Source organism: Squalius cephalus (genome assembly GCF_949319135.1).
Source record: "Squalius cephalus genome assembly, chromosome: 4".
NCBI lineage: Eukaryota > Metazoa > Chordata > Actinopteri > Cypriniformes > Leuciscidae > Squalius > Squalius cephalus.
This window is the reverse complement of record NC_137125.1, coordinates 52,792,867-52,815,859: the sequence shown is the minus strand read 5'-3', so window position 1 is coordinate 52,815,859 and position 22,993 is coordinate 52,792,867. Positions and strand designations below refer to the sequence as shown.

General features: G+C 37.4%; 1 protein-coding gene across 23 annotated transcripts in view; it reads left to right on the top strand.

The window, feature by feature from the left end:
* The window catches only part of plekha5 (pleckstrin homology domain containing, family A member 5), a 157,919-nt gene that overhangs the window by 85,060 nt on the left and 49,866 nt on the right, over positions 1 to 22,993 (top strand). For 13 of the 23 annotated variants that reach the window (XM_079870075.1, XM_079870074.1, XM_079870057.1 and 10 more), the window contains exons 4-5: positions 12,900 to 12,983; positions 18,122 to 18,160. In XM_079870075.1, coding sequence (XP_079726201.1) covers positions 12,900 to 12,983; positions 18,122 to 18,160 — 123 coding nt within the window. Of the gene's footprint in view, positions 1 to 11,091; positions 11,311 to 12,899; positions 12,984 to 18,121; positions 18,161 to 22,993 lie in introns of those variants that run through there. The other 10 variants (XM_079870077.1, XM_079870076.1, XM_079870073.1 and 7 more) reach the window with 2 other exon arrangements.

The following is a 22,993-nucleotide window of genomic DNA, read 5'->3' as shown; positions in this document are numbered from 1 at the left end:
GATGATGTAATGTGCTGGTGATTGCAGGAGCAGGTGCAATCAACACATGATGAATCACATTATATTGCACCATACGATACATCATATAATTGTGTTTAAAATAACACCACACCAAAAGTGGTGTTGCACATAATATTTTAATCATATTTGCAGTCTTGGTGAAGCATACGCATTACAATCTTAAAAAAAACCAAACATTTGAAACATGGAGTATAATTGTGTTTTAGTTGTTTGCATGTTATACACCATTATGCATTATATATAAAATGTGTTGCTAATAAAGCCTGGTTTCTGCTCTTATATAGTTTATGGTGATCTCCCAGCTTGGCCACAAAAAAAAAAACCTTCAAAACAGCAAACTTGAGCTGCTTTACAATAGATTTTTCAGCGGATTATAGACATACGTCCTTCACTTTCAGGCATTATTTTTAATCTTATGTTTCATATTATAACACTGAAAATGACAGCAGTGTCTGAATGATACTGTGGTAGATTTTTCATCTATTTCGCACCTGACCTGAGTCTACCTGGGTCTCGTCTACAGTCGACGTCCCTGAACGTCTACAGTCGACGTTTAGTTTCTATGGGTCTCGTCTACAGTCGACGTCCCCGTTCAATAATATTTATACTCTAGCGTGTCTACAGTCAACGTGGGCCGAGTTGGTAATCCCTAGCTTGTTCCCCTAACTATCTTGCTGCGCAGCAATAATAACCAGACAGACTTCAGCAAATGTCCTTCAAATGCTTTAATCACGGCCGGAGGATCTCAGACAAATTTCAGAGAGAATCCCACCAGCAAACAGGAATACAACAGTTTTTATAGAGTAGGAGCATGGCGAAAATGACATGATACATTACATAATTTCCCTACAATTTGATTGGTTCTTCATAGACAAACCCTTCTGTTACTAGGTAGAAGCAAACTCTGTTTTAATGAGTACTTCATTGTTAATCACAAGTTTTCAAACCTAGACATCTGTCTAGTTTCATTTCCCCTATTTGTTATTTATACACTCACACACTCAAAGTCATGAGTTTTCGCCAAAGGGTTTGGAAACATTGAAAATTCAAAAGCATATGAATGTTGTTCCTGCAAGTAAAATAAATGTTAGTTGTGATTAATTAAAAAAATCCAACTGACTTCAGCTGAAAAATGGCACTTTTTTTCTTTTTAGAGCTGCTTAACAGCAGATTTGAACTGTTGCATCATTGAATCATTATTGTCCTGTTGATCACTGTAAAGCTGCTTTGAATCTACCTGTGTTGTGTAAAGCGCTATTTAAAAAAAGTGACTTGACTTGACATCTTTTCTGAATGATATCCATTTACAATATGACTTATGTCTGGAATCATTACCACACCTTGTTGGTTCGCTTGGCCTCAGGAAAACTTTTTTACCCGCTCCATTTGTCACCGATGGAGTTTGGGTTTCTTTGGTTACACTCATTTGATGATCTTTACGCATTTATTGAATTAAACTGAATCAACATTGAACTGACCTCCACTTTTTTTCTTTTTAGAGCTGCTTAACGGCAGATTTGAACTCTGTTTGCGTCATTGAATCATTATTTTTCTGTTTATCCCTGTAAAGCTGCTTTAAAAAAAAAAAATCTATATTGTATAAAGCACTATATTTAAATATATACAAAGGTGACTTGACGTGTTATTGTGATGCTGCTTAGAGTTAAACCAATGACATTGAAGGTTTTATGAAAACCCTTAACACAAGTGCTTTGAGAGTACCACTGGGTAAGTGAAAAGTGTTTCACTCGCTATTTTTCCATCCAAAGTTGGATTATAGCATAGAACATTTCCAAATAAAGCTCTGTTTCCATCTCATGTGGTCAAGAGAACAAATTGGTCACTTGTGGCTCTTTTTTCCTGCCTCAGAGCATGTAGATGAAAAGAAATAAAGGCTCATGTTATCTTGCGTTCAGAGGCGGATGCTCGGTGTTTGTGAATGCGATCATGTGAGACACTTCTTTGAGGTAATTATACCCAACCACTTTGATTCAGGCATTTCAGAATGTGACCAAACCAACATTTGAGATGCTGTGCGATTGGTCCGCTGGTTAGTCCAGTTATCCAATCACATTCTCATTTGAGGCAATGTCATGTGAGTTTTTGTTGCCCATCGAGGGATTTATTTGGTAATTGTGTTTCCATTGTAGTTTATGCACGTCGCCTTATCGGCTAAAAACAATTATCCGCCTCAATTAAGCGCATAGGACTCAATTTACTTCTTCCGCTGTTTGATGCTTTGATGGGAAAGTAAACTGGAAACTGGAGCATCTTATGTACTCAAGACAAGTGAACTACACAATGGACGTCTGAGATCCTCTGCCTTCATTTGGACCATTTACATAAACATTGACTGAGTAATCGTATGATACATGCCTTAATAAGTGCCGATTGCTCTTTTGCCACAACCAATCTGTGCTGTGACCTCCCAAATTCTCCTTTGTTAACCCGCTTATGAAATATACAATCACTTATTCTGGAATCAAACTTCTCGAAGGAATTACTCCCTGATTAAGTAACAAATGAGAGGATTTGCTCTTTCTTTCCATTTGCACAGTTGAAACGGCTTCAGTAGATTCTACATGGGCGGCTTATATTGGCCCTTTTTCTTAATAAGATAAGCCTGTCCAGGATTTGCCGCTTTTTAGACATTTTTCTTAAACTGCAGCCAAGCGTGTGATGTTTCTTAGATGTGAATGCCATGAACGTTTATTCTCCACTGGTTGTTCTTCAGAGACTTTTAAATTAAGATTTTATCAAACGTTTGACATTTGCAGTGGGTCGGTATCTCTTCCAAACAGCGCGGCATTATGAACGCTTTACAATGAACGAGTACAGCCTGACATGTGTGGCATATATCACTCTTTTCATTGAGTCATTTACTAATTATGAGTTGGGCTTTCAGATCAGATGATGCTGGAGAGAGATTCATTCATTCAGAGATGATTCATCTAAACTGAAATGCATCATTAGCTTTAAGACTGGCAGAAGCGGCTCATTTTATTCATACATTCATATACTCATATAAATGTCATTTATCTTCTAAATAGTGTTTGAGAACTAGGGAGATGCATGATTTTTAGACATGTGCTTCAGATAGCTTGTCTTGTAAATGTCCAAAGGTGTTCCCTATCTTATTGTTAATAATATCGCATAACATGTTTGTCTTCATGATTTTAATTGGAATGTAAAAGTTTCTTGCTTCTTGTCAAGCAATGTAATATATTGGATAACGTTAACCAATAGCTTTTAAGCCATTGCTTTAGCATACTTGCATTCAAACCTGGCTCCATTCTAGTATGGAATAGACACTTTTCATAATTCAGCCAATTCCAATGGGAAAAAACCAAGTCCTATCCTACGTTTTTTCTCTTCTTGTAGCATATCCAGTTTCATTGAGAATTACACCATATGTGACCCTGGACCACAAAATCAGTCACATGGGTCAATTTTTTGGGTCATGGGTCCCAATGGGTTCAGATTACAGATGGGTCATCTGTAATCTGAATAAATAAGCTTTCCATTGTTGTATGGTTTGTTAGGATAGGGACAATATTTGGCCGAGATTCAACTATTTGAAAATCGTGAATCTGAGGGTGCAAAAAAATCTAAACATTGAGAAAATCCCCTTTAAAGTTGTCCATTTATGTTTGCGATTGTGCTGCATTCACTCAGAAAAATAAATGTTTTATATATTTACGATAGGAAATTTACAAAATATCTTCATGGAACATGATCTTTACTTAATATCCTTATGATTTTTGCCATAAAAGAAAAATCGATAATTTTGACCCATACAATGTATTGTTGGCTATTGCCACAAATATACCCGTGCGACTCGTGACTGGTTTTGTGGTCCAGGATCACATATTACTGAAGTAAAATAGCTAGCTTTTGACATTGAAAATTAATTAATTTTAGAAATTTGGTTTTGGCATCTACAGGTGAAACTCGAAAAATTTGAATATCGTGCAAAAGTTCATTTATTTCAGTAATTCAACTTAAAAGGTGAAACTAATAAATTATATAGACTCATTACATGCAAAGTGAGATATTTCAAGCCTTTATTTGTTATAATTTTGATGATTATGAAAACCCCAAATCCAAAATCTTTTACATTTTCATAAGCTGTAAGCCATAATCATAAAAATTATACTATATATATATATATATATATATATATATATATATATATATATATATATATATATATATATATATATATATATATATATATATATATATATATATATTATATTAGTTTCACCTTTTAAGTTGAATTACTGAAATAAATTATCTTTTGCACGATATTCTAATTTTTCGAGTTTCACCTGTATACCATAATTTGAGTATTATCAGCATTTCCCATGTGTTTTGTCTTGGAAAATCACCACAGCGTACATGATGATCCATCATGCCACATCACCAAAAACTGAAAATCTCTCAGTCATCAGCGTGTGTGCACGTCAAGGAAAGGTTCTTGTAGAAAGCTGTGCACGGACTGGTGTGAAAGCAGCGAGGGCAACGGGAGGGCGCGAGGGCATGCTGGCCTTTCAGAAAGGTCGTCTGTGTGAATGGCAGACGCTCCACTGGGAGCAAATGCTTCATTGTCCATTTTCTCCCGAGCTTTTGAACGCCCAGAGGAACACTAAACATTGAAAACATTGTTTATTTCCGGAAGAACCTTTCAGAGAATGTGAAGCTAAATTTAGCAACTGGGTCACGTCAATTATAGCCACCTTTTATTCAGTGTTTTGAGACTGTATAGACATTTAATGATCGTAATGGCTGGATGGACTCTCTCTCATTTAATTTTACTTAGTAAACTATACACTGCATTTTGTTTTAGTATGCAGTACAAAGTGCACACAGTATTCGTTATACTCTAGTATAAGTATGACATGAAATAAGTCTGTAAAATATATATATATTTTTAAATAGTTTGTAAACCTTTAGATGATATCTAAATGTCTTGATACATCAGGCTTTTATTGCTCAGATAGCATTATATAGTGAGAAAATGTAGCTCATATTTTATTCTGTATTTATTTTGTTAATATGCTGCAGATGCTGATATTTATATGGCCGAAAAGTAAGATGAAATCTGCTAATGTAAATCATTGAGATCTTTATAACAGTACGGCAGACTAATGACATAAAATGAATATCCGCCATCACCCAATAATATCTTGTAGTAAAATTATATTTAAGTGCTTAGATTTATGATCAAAGCTGTAGTTTTAAAACATTTAATGCAATGCAATACAATGATGATTGAGAGATAAAATAAACCTTCCTCAAAAGCCTGATGATCATATTTGATACTCACATTTGAATATGATTTTTCTAAAACAATGATAATCAAGTGAACCTACATGCTTCACTTCAGTAAATGTTTATCTTGAAATATTACTTATAATATAAAAACTTAGTTATTATATCATTCGTTTTCTTTACTTTAAATATATTTTTTTGTCATGTTGATCATTTAGAGCACTTTGAAAATTGCGGCTTTATAGGGTTAAATGTGGCTATTATACTTTTCAAACTAATTTTTTAATAAAAATTTCTTGACTGTTGGCAAATGATGTCAAAATAATGTTAGTGTGGGTCGTAGAGTATGCCAGGGTTCCCACGGGTCCTTGAAATCCTTGAAAGTTTGTGAATCTGGGAAAAAGTTTTTGAAAATAAACATGCAGGTCCTTGAAAGTGCTTGAATTTAATTTGTGCAAGAAGTTTTCTTTAAATTCCATATTATTCCCTCCGGTCCGCTAATGTTATTTCGTCAACACTTCATGGCCTGTGCACACTAGCTTGCTTGATTTTATGCTAGTTACGTGCATTTATGTGTTGTGTTGCGTGAGGTACTTTGTGTTGTCCGTTGCCATGTTCACGCGTGAAAACTGTAACGATGTATCTTACAATTAACACGATGTAACCTTGCTCTCACTTGAAATGTGACCTGGAAAGTCCTTAAAAGGTCCTTGAATTTGAAGTTAACCGAGGTGTGGGAACCCTGAGTATGCCATGCATACTGCAAAAAATATATATAAAAATATATATAAAATATATAAATGTTATTTTGAATACACATGCAAAGTCAGATTTATTTCTCTGTAATTTTTTTGTCAGTGATGTACAGTATCATCTTAAAAGCTGCTTGTGTGTGTATACAGAAACCATTTTTATCTTGTTGCCCACTTTATATTGATTCTCCGTACATGTGCTTCCCTTTTAAAAGCATTATCACTTCCTGTCATGATCGCTCTCTCTGTTTGCTCTTCTCCCTCTCTTAGCCTGTGGCTTATGCTTTGACAAATTGTGTTTACAACCAATTAGTGTGATTTGTAATGTGCTTGTTTGCAGTCAGAGTAAAGGAACAGTGGAAAATGCTTCTTGATTTTATTCCAATAAAATAATCATTACTGAATTTCCCCTGACATCCCTGATTGCTATCAAATCCGCACCCGCTCTTAGTAAGTGCAACAGGGATTTAAGTGAATATACCGACATGTCCTATCATTTCCACAACATCCATCACTCCAGTCTTATCATTCACAGTGATGCGCCTTTAATGCGGTGTGTTGTTTTCTGAGTCTCATCTCTGTAGCCGGTGGCGAGGACAGGCACTTCTCAGAAAGCTCTCGCTCATGAGCTCCATGTTGTCATCACATGATCACATGAGCATTTTCATTTTCAGCAATTTCCCTTGTGCCGCCGCGGGCTTTCACAATGACCCAGCAGAAAATGAGCTATCAACCGCTCTATGTTCTCCATTACTAACATTACTAGTTTTACCCCATTAATCAAATTAAGTGCTCGTCTCTTTGAAGTGCATGAGAGAAAAACAAGCATAGGTTCACTTCATTTGTGTCCAAGCTGTTCAAAGCAAGCTTTTCCGCTCACAAATTTGACGAAGAGCACGGCAAAATGGACCTGAGGCTGTATCTCCGCAGCGTATTCACACCGAACTCGGTGTTATGAGATATGAATAATAGTTATTACTGAAAGGTATGGCCAAAAATCAAAAGATTTTATATAACTATACCAAGTTTTCCCATATTGACCATTTTAAATTTTGTTGCAAAATGCTATATTTTACGAACACATTGACATATGTTATGATACTCTGTGTCATCGACACCAGTTTCGAGACAGCGCCACCTTGTGGAAAACAAAAATGCTAATAGCTTTTGATTAATTTTGTCTATTGTAGTGAAACTGGTCTTAATAGATTCCTTGGATCATGAGAACATGAATACCAATAGTCGACCAAACTTCCTGTACGCCATTTTTCGATTGGTCAAAAGTAATTGGCAATAATGTCATGTGACGAGTGACTGTATTTATAGGCTTTCAATTACTTTGCTTAATATAATTTTCAAGTGTCTCTTCTCATTTGTGCAGTTGATCTTAAAATGTTTTAGTGCATAAACTGTCCTATCGTATTCGGGTCAGTTTTGACACTGAAGATGTGCATACAGTTTGTAAAAAAATCCATAGTTTTTAGTATGGAAAAAAAAAACTTTGCTTAAGACTATCAAAATACACACAATTATTTTTATATAGATAAATTGTTACACCTTTTTGTGAAGTAAACTGTGGCTCTAATGTAAAGCTCACAGGATAAAAAACTGACATGGGAATACGAAAGATGTGCAGAGTTTTTAAATACAGTAGATTATATAGTTGTGCAAAGAAAATAAATAGTAGAATAACTTGTGTTTTTACCATGTCTTTACTTGTCTCGGTTACACTGAAGTGGCAGCTGTCTGTAGTTTATGAACCCATCTGTAAAATATGTGTCCCTCAATGTCAAGAAAATCAATCTGTGTTTAACACACCTTAAAAAAGCCGTTCAGAGTGCCGTCGTGTTGTGGAGATTCATGAAGATGTGTGTTTTCTTGACAGCTCCTCAATCGTCCGCTGTCGTCTCTCTCGTTCGTGCCTTTGGGCCGTTTCAGGGGGTCCGCCAGAGAGGTGGACGAACACCTCGTCCACAGCTGGACGTGTCCACCTGTTCTCCAGCGCACCTGCTGTCCCTGCAGGCCTTGCAGAGGAGTCGACCAGCCCTGGGTGATCTGCACATGTCAAAGAACCAAGTGAAGTGTGACTTCCTCGCCCAAACGCACCTCTGAGTGGCGGAGAGAGAGAGAGAGAGCTATTTTTATGCCATCTGCTGTCGGCCATGCATGTATGCATGAAGACGTCCCCGCAGCGGTCTATACGTGACATGATGTATGGTGTCGTGTCACATGTACTAAGTGAGGAGTGTTAACTAGGGCTGAGCCCAAGCATAGTGTTTCCTTTACCCCAGTAGCTGATCATGCGTCTTTATGTTGTCATGGCTCTGCTGAAGACCGGACTGAAAATCTTTATCTAATCTCCTTTTTGAAAGCTTTTAACTCTGCGTTTGTCCTAAAGTCTAAGTAACAGTAGCATATTGACTGTCCCTCGTTCACCTTGGACAAGATCCTTAGGTCCTCTGTGTCCTTTTGTGCTTCTCATCTCGAAATCTGTTCAGATGAAACCCACTGAGAGCGAAATGATTGACTCGATTGACTCAGACTTTGGTTGCTGAAGCCGTTTGGGACGACCGTGCTCATGGTTTCTGTGCTGTGTACTGGTTAATTTATTGTTGCCAAGGCAACACTCACTCTGGGAAGATGACAATCACTTTAACAACCGCTTTTCAATCCATCATACATCCAATTGCTCAGTGTGGGCATCAACCTCAGTGGAATTTTTTGTTATATGTTTTTTTTTTCTTAGCTTTAAGATTTGATTTTGTTTTGTTTTTTTGCATTGAGAAATTATTTTCTTGACACAAGCATATTTCCTCCCAAATTGTCATTACTGTAATGCAAAAAGATGTATACTACTTAAATTTAATGTACATTTTTTTTTCATTAGCATAAAGGCAGTGTAACAAATATCACCATGATGTATAAATATTTTAATGAAAAAAAAAAAAAGGCTTTACAATTTAAAACATACAATAAAATATACATATACACTCACCTAAAGGATTATTAGGAACACCATACTAATACTGTGTTTGACCCCCTTTCGCCTTCAGAACTGCCTTAATTCTACGTGGCATTGATTCAACAAGGTGCTGAAAGCATTCTTTAGAAATGTTGGCCCATATTGATAGGATAGCATCTTGCAGTTGATGGAGATTTGTGGGATGCACATCCAGGGCACGAAGCTCCCGTTCCACCACATCCCAAAGATGCTCTATTGGGTTGAGATCTGGTGACTGTGGGGGCCATTTTAGTACAGTGAACTCATTGTCATGTTCAAGAAACCAATTTGAAATGATTCGAGCTTTGTGACATGGTGCATTATCCTGCTGGAAGTAACCATCAGAGGATGGGTACATGGTGGTCATAAAGGGATGGACATGGTCAGAAACAATGCTCAGAGTGGTATGATGAGTGGTACCCGGTGGGGTCTTCTGCTGTTGTAGCCCATCCGCCTCAAGGTTGAGCGTGTTGTGGCTTCACAAATGCTTTGCTGCATACCTCGGTTGTAACGAGTGGTTATTTCAGTCAAAGTTGCTCTTCTATCAGCTTGAATCAGTCGGCCCATTCTCCTCTGACCTCTAGCATCAACAAGGCATTTTCGCCCACAGGACTGCCGCATACTGGATGTTTTTCCCTTTTCACACCATTCTTTGTAAACCCTAGAAATGGTTGTGCGTGAAAATTCCAGTAACTGAGCAGATTGTGAAATACTCACAATCAGCCCGTCTGGCACCAACAACCATGCCACGCTCAAAATTGCTTAAATCACCTTTCTTTCCCATTCTGACATTCAGTTTGGAGTTCAGGAGATTGTCTTGACCAGGACCACACCCCTAAATGCATTGAAGCAACTGCCATGTGATTGGTTGATTAGATAATTGCATTAATGAGAAATTGAACAGGTGTTCCTAATTATCCTTTAGGTGAGTGTGTGTATATATATATATATATATATATATATATAAAAAAGCTTTTCAAAGTTACTAGCCACTCAGCATTTTCATTGATACTATGAGGAAAAACTCCCATATAGATATTTTTAATATATTTTCATAATTTGGCAGCAGGTATATTAGGCTGCTGTCACTTTAAGACCTGGCGCACGGATCCATTATAATGTTACACGTGTTTTCTTTCTCAACTGTTTACGGTCACTGAAAACATTACTGACTGTGTTTACGTGAATACTCCCCAAGCCCAGCATTTTGACATTATTTTGTGTGTATTTGACTGTTTATAAGCGCAATAAACAGTGTAACAAAAACCGAAATTTAGTACTGAGAGGCGGCTTTATGTGCGCGCACTATGGTCACACTAAAATTATGCGCAATATGCACAATCTCATGCCGAAATTCAAGCCCTTTAACACCAACAATATTCATCCGGAGCAAAATAAATGAGTGAGAGAGGAGAGGCGGGTTTGTGTGTCATTCGCTGTTGGAGAGATACAGCGAGAAAGTATCGTGTGTTCTGCTGAAAATGAGAATTGGAAGCGTTTCAGATATTTCAGTATCGATTGAAAAATCCATACTTTTGACATCACTACATTGCAAAGTGCAGATTAGGTCAGACTCTGAGGCTTGTAGCCGGTCGCCCCGCCTGGATGCCGAATCGCCCCAAACTCAGGTTGTTTAAAGGTCTCGAGGGGCGCTTAAATAGAAAATCACGTCTCATGTTTGACCACTTGGGTTTTGCACTCATCCGTTATGCTAAATTTCTTTGGAAAAGATGTGCTTTATGCATGTGAGTGTTTTGTGAACTTCTCCTCAACTCTGTGTGTGTAAATGTTTTGTGAAGTTGTCCTCAACCTTGATTCGTTCACCTCAAAACATGTTCTTACCAGCATGCCGCGGTCTGTCCACATGTCACCCAGCGACCCTGTGACTCCTCCATGTGAGAGAAGAGCCCGTTGTGTGCGCTTATCACTGCTAAACGGCCTTTCTCTGGTGTGAACGGCCTCCTCTGTCCTCTCATGGCTCAGTCTGCGTGTGACTGCGGTGGTAATTGTATTTATTGAGACGTCGGCGCCTCATGGCAGAGAGGAAGAGGGTGGAGAGGAGGACGGGGTGGTGTCTGTCTGTCTCCATGCTCTTGTGATCGGGCGTATGACTGAGGAGGGCAGCAGCAGTGACTACATGCTTGGGTTGGTGGTAAACAGCGGGAGTGGAGAGAGAGAGAGACAGGATTGAGGGGATACAGAGCCACTGGCGGCCCCCGGAGGGAGAGACATGTTGAAATTCTGCACCACCCCTCGCTCAAGGTGTGTAGTTTTCTGTGAGAGTGTGTTTATTCAGGAGGATGGATGTTGCTGAGGAGATTTTTGGGTTGATGTCATCTGTTGAGTTTTCATCTGGGTTACATCATGTTTGACTCGGACCTCTGAAGGTAGATTGTGGTTTTGCGTGGGTTGTAACTGGTCAGAGCTGGTTTAGGTGGACTATCAGCTGGTGGAGCTGACGATTATCCTGGTTGACCATTTTGCTCAATCTAGTTGGCTTATAGTTGTAATGATAACTATATTTACATATATTCATTTAGCAGATGCTTGCATCCAAAGTGACTTGCAACTGAGCAAAAAAAAAAAAAAACAAGCAATTCATATATAATACACTGTATACTGTATATTGGCATGGTTTTATTTCAGTTAGCCTATAATAGCTGGTTTGATTTGCATTGAGAGATGATCTTATGGAAAGTACTCCATGCCAATCTCTAGGTATGGTGAAGGCTATGTGATGATGTGGGGCTATTTTAATTCCAAAGGCCAAGGGAACTTTATCAGGATGCATAATATCCTGGATCCATGAAGTAACTGGCCTTTAAAAATAAAACTCTGCCTGCCTCTATGGGGATTTAACATAGGGGTGTCCTGACTTATGCACCCTGTATTTTAAGGAGGAACATTTATTTATTTACGATACATTATTCATTCACAAAGAAAATTGGTGTCCTTAAAGGCTGGATTTTTCCTAATTTTTTTAATTAAGGCATTAAGTTAAATTTCCAAAAGATGATTTTTTATTCCTCTTTTTAGTCAACTTTAGCATGGGTGTCTAAACTTATGCATAGCACTGTATATATATATATATATATATATATATATATATATATATATATATATATATATATATATATATATTATATATATATTTATTTTAATACAGTATGAATCATTTATCACATTTATTTTTTATAATATTTGTATTCCTGTTTTGATCACAATATTTTTTTTTTATCATGCATATATATATATAAAAAAAACATTTTTTTAAGAATTTTATTTATTTAAATACTGTAAATAGTTACTGTTGATGGGCAGTTTGACAAATTCAATATCACAGTATTAATAATTTTTAATGATAAATACTTGAATCCCAAATGTATTACATATATACGTGTATATAATTTTATATTTATTCTTTTTTTTTTATCACAGTATAATACACATTTATCACATTTGTTTTTTGTATTTTATTTATTGATTTATTTATGTTTTAAACTTCACGGTGTAAACCAAAAATACTAGTAGTAGCCAATATTTACTCATCATGACACCTCAGTTTTTACGATACATTTTGACTTTGCTTAAACAACCTCCATGTGTCCACCAGTTGCTTTGCAAAAAATAATAATAAAGATAAGCAGATTGAAAATTACAGTTTGCAGACCATACTATAATTTTCTCCGCCCTGATAGCAACATTCAGACGGTAATCTTTTCCAGCAGGCCAGCATGTAAATCTCAGTGCTATATCAATAATTTCAATTATCAAACGGCTCTTTATCGAGTGTCACAGCAGTCTTACATGTCTCTAATTCCCACAATTTCTGTTTCTTTTCTCTCCCACAGTCACAATGAGCGAAAGGTGACCTGCAAGCATCCCGTCACAGGCGTTCCTTCGCAAGACAACTGCATCTTTGTCGTCAACGAACAGTGAGTCACTTCTTTCTCTTTCTCTCTCTCCACAGTTTCCTGCAGCATTGAGTCAGAAACAGAGCGCTTTGTCTGAAGTTCACACAAAAATCACATTCATCATGTTGGATAATGCACTCCTCTAATGTTGTATCACAGAGGAGAAGGACGTCCATTTGCTTTTTGTTTTTAGGGGTGTATTGAATGTTGGTTAATTGGAGGTATAAAGAATTATGAAAATCAGAAAAAGTACTAAATTTGAGACAAATAAGTTAAAAGAATTTTTAGTCACTCAGGATGAAAAGGCATTATTATATTCCATTAGTCTGCTGATGAGTACATGTCAATTGAATCTCATAAAAATATGTGTGTGCAAAAGTATAGGCAAAACCTTTACGTTTTTAATGAGATTCATCCAAAAGCATTGCTTTTCTCAGGCCGTCTGCTAATGGATACCAGTGTTACTCTTTGTGTGTGGTTTAAAAGAAAGAGCCACTAAATAGTCAACACACCCCCACATTTTCACACAAAGCCACTACCAATTAACAGGCCAGCGATTAATGAAGAGCTGAGAAAATGATTATGTTCATGGATCCATCCAGGGTGGTGTTTACTGGACTGGAGCCGACGGGTAGTGAAGTCATGGCTTGGGAAAATGCTCTCTTCCTCCTCCTCCTCTTCTTCACAGCTCACCTCTCCTGTCCAACGCGAGCTGCTCTCCTGATAATTGTGTTCAGCCGAACGCCCTCAAACCACTGGAAGAACGAGCTGTCAAACACATCTCTAGTCTTTATCTTGCTCTCTTTCTCTTTTCTTCTTCCTCCTCATCTCTCTCCTGCGTCCTCTAGCAAAGTCAACAGCTTCTCTCCGCCGCCGTTTATCCAGCGTACGCCACAGAACGACGGGTTTAATCTCTGTGTAGTCTCCATTCGCAGATACCAACTAAACGCTGCCGTAGATAAACTTCAAATCCTCTCGCTCTGAAGAGACGACGGCAGAGACTGAATGTGCCACGGAAAGATGCAAATCTGAAGACGTACGGCACAATGTTCACTCTTGTGTTGTTTCAAACCTGTTTGACTTTCTTTCGTCGGTGGAACACAAAAGCTGATGTTTTCTGCACCGTTTTTCATACAACTGACATCTACAACCTCCAAAGATGAGAAGAAATGACAAAAAAGCACAATGAAAGTAGTCCGTACGCGCTATATTACAGGCGGCGTTGTTACTAAAAATGAATCTAAAACTATTAAAAATGATTTTTGTCAATTGAAATAATGCTGAAATATATTACAAATAAAATGCATTAACTATTAGATGAAAAAAATAAATGTAAAAAAGAACATGTGAAAATTTGAATTGTGAAAAACTGAAATGCATACAGTGAAATTAAAGCTAAATAAAATATAAAAAACTACATTCATATTTAAAAACTATGTAATGTATATATTAATATTAAAGAAACTAATGACAAACACATTTAAAATAATACTCAAAATAAAATAAATACATATTACAATGAATATCATAATATTAATAATAGTAATAATAATAGTATATAAATGGTTCTAAAATAATCAGTATCAATAAGTCTTTTATTGTGTTTTTATCCATTTATTTTCAGGGTAACACTTTACAATAAGGTTTCATTAGTTAACATTACTTTAGTAAGCATGAACTAAGAATGAGCAATACTTCTACAGCATTTATTAATCTTTCTTAATGTTTATATCAACATTTACTAATGCATTATTAACATCACAAGTTGTATTTGTTAACATTAGCTATGTGAACTATAATGAACAGACAATGAACGACTGTATTTTTTATAAACTAACATTGACAAAGATGAATAAATACTGTAACGAATGTTTTGCTCAATGTAAGTTCATGTCAGTTAATACATTAACTATTGAAACCTTATTGTAAAGTGTCACCAATTTTCAGTGTTTGCAGGGGAAGCATGAACGTTTTGCTAAACATCTCTTTTTGTTTTCTTTGAAACAACATGATGGTGAGTAAATGATGAGAGCACTTTTATTTTGGGGTGAATTATTCCTTTAGTAAGCTGTTTCTTGTCTTGTTTTTAGTGTTTTTCAGAGCAGAGTGAACTATAGAAGTTAATGAGAGAAGTTAGTGCTCGTTTCAGATCCACGTTTGCTGATTGCAGGATCCTTGTTCTACCTGTTTCAATTATCACCTCAATCTTGCTTTTTTAGTCTATGCTAATGAGATTTACACTTATTTTTGCTCGGAGCGGTTTTCGACAACGTGAGAAAGTCGCACTTTAAGGTGTGCGTGCGTTTGTGAAATCTCAGAGCAGAGATCAGGATATGATGCTCACGCAAGTCTTCACTCTTGCTTTGCGTTTACTGCAAAATACCGTAGAGATCAGGAGCTGTGGTTTTGTTGATTGGTTTGTCGCTTGCAACAAGATTTTGAGAGAAGGTGGTTGCCGATTTTGCAAAAAAAAAAAAAAAAAAGTGTAAAAAAAAAAAAAAAAAAAAAAAACAGTAGAAAGAAAGGTATGCTAATGAGCATTTCAATCACATGTTGTAGACCAATCACAACGGACTGACACATCTGACCAATCAGGGAAGAGTATACCAATCACAATGGACTAGGTCATCTGACCAATCAGGGCAGAGTAAACCAATCACAACAGACTGGGTCATCTGACCAATCAGGGCAGAGTAGACCAATCACAACAGACTGACTCATCTGACCAATCAGAGCAGAGTAGACAAATCACAACGGACTGACTCATCTGACCAATCAGGGAAGAGTATACCAATCACAATGGACTGGGTCATCTGACCAATCAGAGCAGAGTAGACCAATCACAACGCACTGGGTCATCTGACCAATCAGGGCAGAGTAGACCAATCACAACAGACTGGGTCATCTGACCAATCAGGGCAGAGTAGACCAATCACAACAGACTGGGCCATCTGACCAATCAGAGCAGAGGAAACTCTCAGAAAGGCGGGGTTTATAGAGACTGAATCCTTGATTGAAGCGTTTCAGACACTGTGAGAAATTAGGTGATGCTGCAATATGTTATGAGAAAATGAAAGTGTTTTTTGACATTGAATGCATGTAAACCTGCTGTAGGAGACTCCAAAACAAAATTAGACACCTTTAAAATAGCATAATAGGGGCACTTTAATTTTTTGTGAAGTTGAATTTTTGGACATTCAGCTCCTCAAGCCATTCCCTTCACGTTTCAGACTGGGTTTTTTAAGGCCATTGATTTGTCTTAATCAGCCGGCCAATAAACTTTTCCAGAGTATCGTCAGTCGAGGAGATTGATGCGTCTGCCCCGTGCAAATCAACAGCAGGAGACGGTCTGAGAACGCCAGTTTCCCCACGACATGTCTTACTCGTCTTTAATTTGCACAAAATCCCTTATATAATCCCTAATAATCCCAAATATTGGCATTATTGTGTCCATAAAGACTAACATGAGAGTTTTTGACAGATAAATAGATCAACACTTGATTTATCCGCTAGGGAATATTCAATATAAATGTTGCCTTCATGATAACAGGCTTACAGAAGCCCACGACCCCTTTCTCTTGGTTTCCTCTCCCCCTAAACGTGAGTCACACAGCCCTTGCTCCGACAGCGAGACGCAGTCACTTTCACTACACGGCGACTACACAACTGTGGTGTTCGGCCTGAAGTGCCCTTGTTTCTCATCGTCACGGTGGAACCTCATTAATTTGCGCAGTCACATCCTCATATTTCCTCATTATTGTGGCAGTCTGTTGATATATGAGGCTGGTGTGTGCCACAATAGCACTCGCTGTGCCGGAAACACTCTGAGTAAAGCTTCAGACGCCCTCGATTACTCAAACAATTAACCATGCAGTCATATTTGGGTGTTTCTTTAACTATTTTTATGCCTACTTTGTTATATATGTATGTAAATACATTTTTTTCTTCCTAAAATGCCCAGTTTATAAAATATATATTATAGATTTTAAGATTTAATTGGTAGTACAGTGATTTTTAATCAAATTTGTTTGAAAAATACTTTATTACAAAATACTTTATTGAATATTTAATATTAGTCCAACAGTGTATTCTGAGTTCTTTAAAAAAAAACAAAAAAACAAAAAACCTTTTCACCAAAATGTAATTTCCATGACATGTCAAATTATGTAGTATGTTTAATAGCATTTATGTGATGGAAATTACATTTGAAACACTTTTTGTATAAAATGTTTGTTTATTTTTATTATTTTTTTTTTTTTTGCTAAATACACAAAATATTGAATAATATTTACACACTTTTTGCATAATTTAAACAATTATTACAAGTTGGTTAGAAATGACAATTTTTGGAAAATAAATAAATAACTTTCACACAATACATTTTGAAATGATTTTTTTTATATATATATAATTGAATATAATTTTCATTCATTTTACAATCATATTTCATGTAAAAAAAAATATTTGCATTTTTATAATGGATTTTGTATTTTTGTAAGCAAGTCTGTATTAGTAAGAATAAATGAAGTCATTTTAAAATCTGATATTTGAATATCAGTGTTTTAATAAACATGATGGTAGAGAAACACCCTTAATTACCTGCATGCATTAGCATGTTCCCCTGCGGGTGATTGCAGGTTTACAAGGCTAGTTTATCTGAAGGGTGATGCTTGACAGATTGAGACGCCTTCAGCAACAGAAGTCCAGCTGAGATGAATCGGGCCCGTGAGGTGACCATGGGTTTTAGGGGGAAACTCTGTGTAATTAAACAGTAAATAATTATTGTCATTAGGGAGAGTCCGCTATCTTGAGGCTAGCATTTCTGCTCCATTATAATTTATTCCACAACCTTCACTCCTTTTTCTCTTTTTATTATTTCTCTTTTTGTTTGTTTTTTGTTCTCTAACATTAGGAAAATCCAAGTCATTTCAGCTGAAGGTGGTCAAGTTGCTCATCTATTTTTACCAACTTGGATCAGTTAATGACCACCTACAGCAGAAACCACATAAAACCAGAGTCTGAATCTGGTTTTATCTGGATTTTCCATGAATCTTCCTTTCATTAAGTTTCTGGTGAACTATAATTTGCTTCTGAGTTGTTTCAAACCCAAAATGATTACGCTTTCGGTTCATCTTCTTTCCTTTTTTTCTGTTTTCTAGCCTGAATTGTGGGAAACTTGTCCATCCTGTTTTAAACAGGTAATGCTTTGCAGGGAAGCCCTTTTTTTGTCATCTGTTCTCTTAAACCTCATCTGCTTCTTTTGAGCCGCAGAGCCTCCATTCATCTCTGGTTGTTTTGCCATTCTGTCTCATTAATTCTGCTCAAACACTAACCCAAGGCAAGTATTTGAACTGAATTGCCTGATATTCTGCTATGCATCACTAATGTGGAGATATGCAAGATTTATGTGTGCCGTCCGATTTGTCTTACCCACGTTGCATATGAAACATGAAACATCTCCTTGTGGGGGGCGGGCGGTCGCTCTCAGTCAGAAATGAATTATGTTGTCCTCCGCCGCTTCGGCAGGGGTCCCGTAATCCCACGCATCTCGACGAGACGGAGCACTCTCAGTCTGTAAACAGTCCCGTCAAGCGCTGGACGGAGATGAAACACTCATTTGTCACGAGTCACAGCTTAACACGCGCCGTCACGGGGCTTGACGTACACGCGCCCCCGGTGGCCTCCCGTTAGATTGAGAACGATGCCATTCTGCTAGATTTTGTCAGTAAGTGACTCCACTTTCAGAACAAAACACACCATTGGAAATAGCTCTGAAATGTCAAGCGTTTAACTGGGACAGTGAGATAATGTTGTCCTGAAAGCATCCAAGATGGGGAAAATTTAGCTGAATGTGTCCTAGAGGCCCGCTTTCCTCATTCTGACATTGATTTCCAGAGCCAAGATGCCCAAAAAAACCCTGAATTCTGCTTTACCTGTCTGTTTTTTTTTTTTGGTAACATCTGGGAGGCAAAGTAGGACAGCAATTGAGGCCTTTAAAGCGGGTTTTTATATGATATTATTAACGAAGATTTAACGAACACTAAAACGTGTGATGAAATTAAAAAATCCCCCCCTGAAAAAGTGTGTAAATATTATTCATAATAAAAACACATTTTGCACAACGAAAGTAATGGAACTTTAACTCAAATTAAAACGAAACTGAAAACAAAAATAAAAAGTATCAATGATAGTATCAATATATTTACTGTTACTATACTGTATATATAGTAATATAGTTACTATTACTATATTACTGTTACTATATATTATAGATTAACATTATTGATATATAATATCTTAATATACTGTAGTATTTAGAGATAAGGTTTAGATTTAGTCATTTAAAGTCATGAAATCTAAATTAATTATTCTATTTTTATCAGATGTTCCTGGTCTTATTTTAAATTATTCACATTGTTATGTAGAAAAATGTTTTTCTTAATAATAATAATAAAGTATATTACTTTGTTCCCCCTCTGAAACTACTTTCATTTCTGTATGACATCACAAATCCTTCTCATTTTTCAACCAATCCCCTTGAATGACCATATATAGACATTTTTTCCCCCATCTAATCTTCTGTTTCCAATCAATTCCTGATGGATAAAATCATGTCCCGCCCAAATGTTTTTGTGAGCATAATTTCTGGATGACTTCAACACTGGATGACTTCAAAAAAAAATTTTTTTCAAGGTCTAACATTGTGAAATGAATCCAATAAGACCAGTTTTGTGATATTTTCTTAAAGGGGTCATCGGATGCCCATTTTCCACAAGTTGGTATGATTCTGTAGGTTGTTCGTGTAAAGTTTGTAATATACTTTGATTAAAATTCCTCAATGTTTGTGTAAAACAACCTCCTCAAAAACAGCTGTGTTCACAGTGACCCGTTTCGGTGCATGTCTCTTTAAATGATAATGAGCAACTGCTCACTCCATGGTGGGTGTCGATTGGCTGAGGGCGTGAATATGCTAATACGGGACAGTCTGTCAGCGCTCGTGGGCGGAGCATGAGCATTATGACTAGTGGTGGGCCGTTATCGGCGTTAACGCGCTGCGTTAACGCGAGACTCTTATCGCGCGATAAAAAAAATATCGCCGTTAATCTATTCTCCAAATTGGGTTGGGAGCGTTGGGAGCTGGCTCAAGCTACACAAGCTATGATGACGCAATCTACCCGCGGCCGCGAGGAACACCCGGCTGCAACGCATCATATTCGTCGTCATCTTAAGTAAACACGGCTGAAAGTGAAAGCTGGTGTAAAAGATCCGTGCAACATCCATTATTTGGACTTGGTTTGTATTCAAGCCGTCCGATGTAGACTGTGTGGTGTAACAGGTCGGTAAGTTAACACACGACTAATCCGTTCTACCACCTCAAATTCAAAACGAAACATATCACCGAATACCAGCGCGCGTGTATTATTCCCAATATATCTTAGTGAGTGGTGTAGCACATAATCTCTTTTTATTAAAAGCGCCCGATTTTAAGAATCGTTGTTGTGTTTCTTTTTAACTGAAAATACATCAGTTAGACAATATTCTAATTTTAAATTTGGGGTTTCATAAGCTCCAAGCCATAATAAACATTAGACCTACTTAAGTCTCTGCAGCTAGTGTACTTAAATTTTATTTATCTGCAAAATTATGTTGTATACTTACAGTTTTGCACAATATATGTTCTCAAAACTACATACACCCTTTCAAAAAAAACAAAAAAACATTTAGCAGTTGTTTAGCAGGGTCTGTGTAACCTGTTCTGAAATGGTTTTATTATAATATCGTTATCGCAAGAGGCTGCAATGTATATCACAATATGGATTTTAGGCCATATCGCCCATCCCTAATTGATAGCCTATAGTAGTTGATAATAACATAGGCCTACCTAATGTTGCCTACGGACGGTAACAGTACAGTAGTAACCTTTTACAGTCTATGAGTAGAACAGCTTTCTCAAGCAGTTTGTGATGCATTTTGGAAACAGGAGATGAGCCCCTGGTCTAATGCGCCACCTGGCTTGAGAAACCCGTTCTCAAAGACTTACTTTTATAGTCATTATTTGGGTAGCACACATACTCTGAATGCCTTCGGCAGAATTCAAATGAGCCATTTTAATCTAGATTAATCTAGATTAATTTCAAAATTAATCTAGATTAATCTAGATTAAAAAAATTAATCTATGCCCACCTCTAATTATGACATTATAGTGCTCTGAAAATCCAAACGGCTTGATTATTGAGAGTGTTTAGACTTTTTGAGGATTAAAAAAATAGATTTTTTTAATTGTATGGTGGTTGTGTCCACACACGGCAGACACATTTATATGCAAACACCATATAAAAGGGAATTTTGCATCCGATGAGCCCTTTAATGTTCCTCGAGGCTGTCGAGTTTAACCTCCTCTAATGATGCTGCCGTGAAGGAAAAGCACGGATTGAAGGCTGTGAGAGAGAAATGCTGGGTTTTTAAGGCTAGCATGACTCACTCAATTTAGCTGATGACCTCCAGTCGGTGCCGGTGCCCGTCCATCCCACAAACCCATCCGAACTCCTCCGTCAATTATCTCTGGATTCAGCGCGGTTTAGCCGGGTGACATCGGGCTAATTTCACACTCGCTGCCACTCTTCCTCTGAAGACGCCGTCAGATGTCAAGTGAGCGATGGCCACCGAGCGCACGCTAAAGCTCATTATTTCAGAAGAGATTAATTAATGAACGCTAATAGCCGTGTTGAATGCTCAATTTAATTTGAGATCAGTGGCCCGGAAGGTCGTACTCGGGTCTGTGTGACCCAGGATAGCAGTGTAGTGTGTTTTGTACTTTTTCATCTCTCTCTGTGGTGCTGGTGTGTGCATGACTGCATCTCACAATGTGTCTCTTTGTGTTTGTTTCCAACACAAAATCAGATGCTTGTGTCAAAAGGCAGGCACCCATGCAAATGATCTGAGGTAAAGAAATAGTTCAGACAAAAAACCTGTATAACTTTATTTTTTTCTGTCTAAGTCATTTTTTTTTTACATGCAGTTATAATAAGGGCATAACAATATTTAACCTCCTGATGCAGTGCATGTGGGAGACTCGATTTATCTGTTTAATCTGAGCTAATATTCAGCCATTTTGTGAAAAGAAAGTGTTTTCTTTTTTTGCGAGTTGACCCAGAAGCCAGACAGCTTTATTTTTTACCCTGGTGTCCTCTCCTCTCCCTTGCTCCAGATAGCAGCGCTATCCCGAGACGTCGTCGCTCTACCGTAGCGTCAGAATATAGGCCAACCCTACGGGACAATGCCTCTCCGATCCGGCTCCCGATTCAGCATCCGTGTGTCATGGGATTTCAAGGGTTTATGCCCATATTTATTGTGTTTTTTCTTCACTTTCGTTAAATAAGGCTGTGGTCTGTCCTGGCGTGACGTTCGGTTTCAAACCTTGATTTTCCTGGCCTTCGGTTTGCTTTTGCCCTTCAGCTTGACTAGGTCATAAAGTGTGGATGCGGTATGTCAGACCCGGAGCTGGCAGGCCATTTAAGGATGTCAATTGTGTGGGAGTAGATCAGCGGAGACGTGGAGTGAGTAATTGCTTTGATGCATGGGGCCGGTCTCCTCGATTTTTCCCTTTCCTCTCTGTCTTTCTCTTTCTGTCTCAATGCCGAAGTGCTCTGACTTATTAAAACCGCAGTTTACAGCCCAAACTCCTTGAGTGTTTCGCAGAAGAAGCTCAAGATCTTTCCTCACTCATCTGCACAGCAGTCGCTCGGCATTCACCCAGTTTTCCTGGTTATTTTAAACCTGATGTCAGGTGCATGCTCTCGATTGCCACAAACAATCTTCCTTAGTGGGTGAAAATGAATTGGTAAATGCATCTGCAGTGAAATGGTTCTAATGAACGCATAGTAGGCATTTGGAAATGTCATATGCATTAAGTTTAAAAAAGATAGGGAAACATCAAATTCTCCAAAGCGGAATTAAATTTCATATATGAAATCTGACTACAAAAGACTCATAAATTGTGTTCCTAAGGCCTCGTTTACACTGTCAGTGAA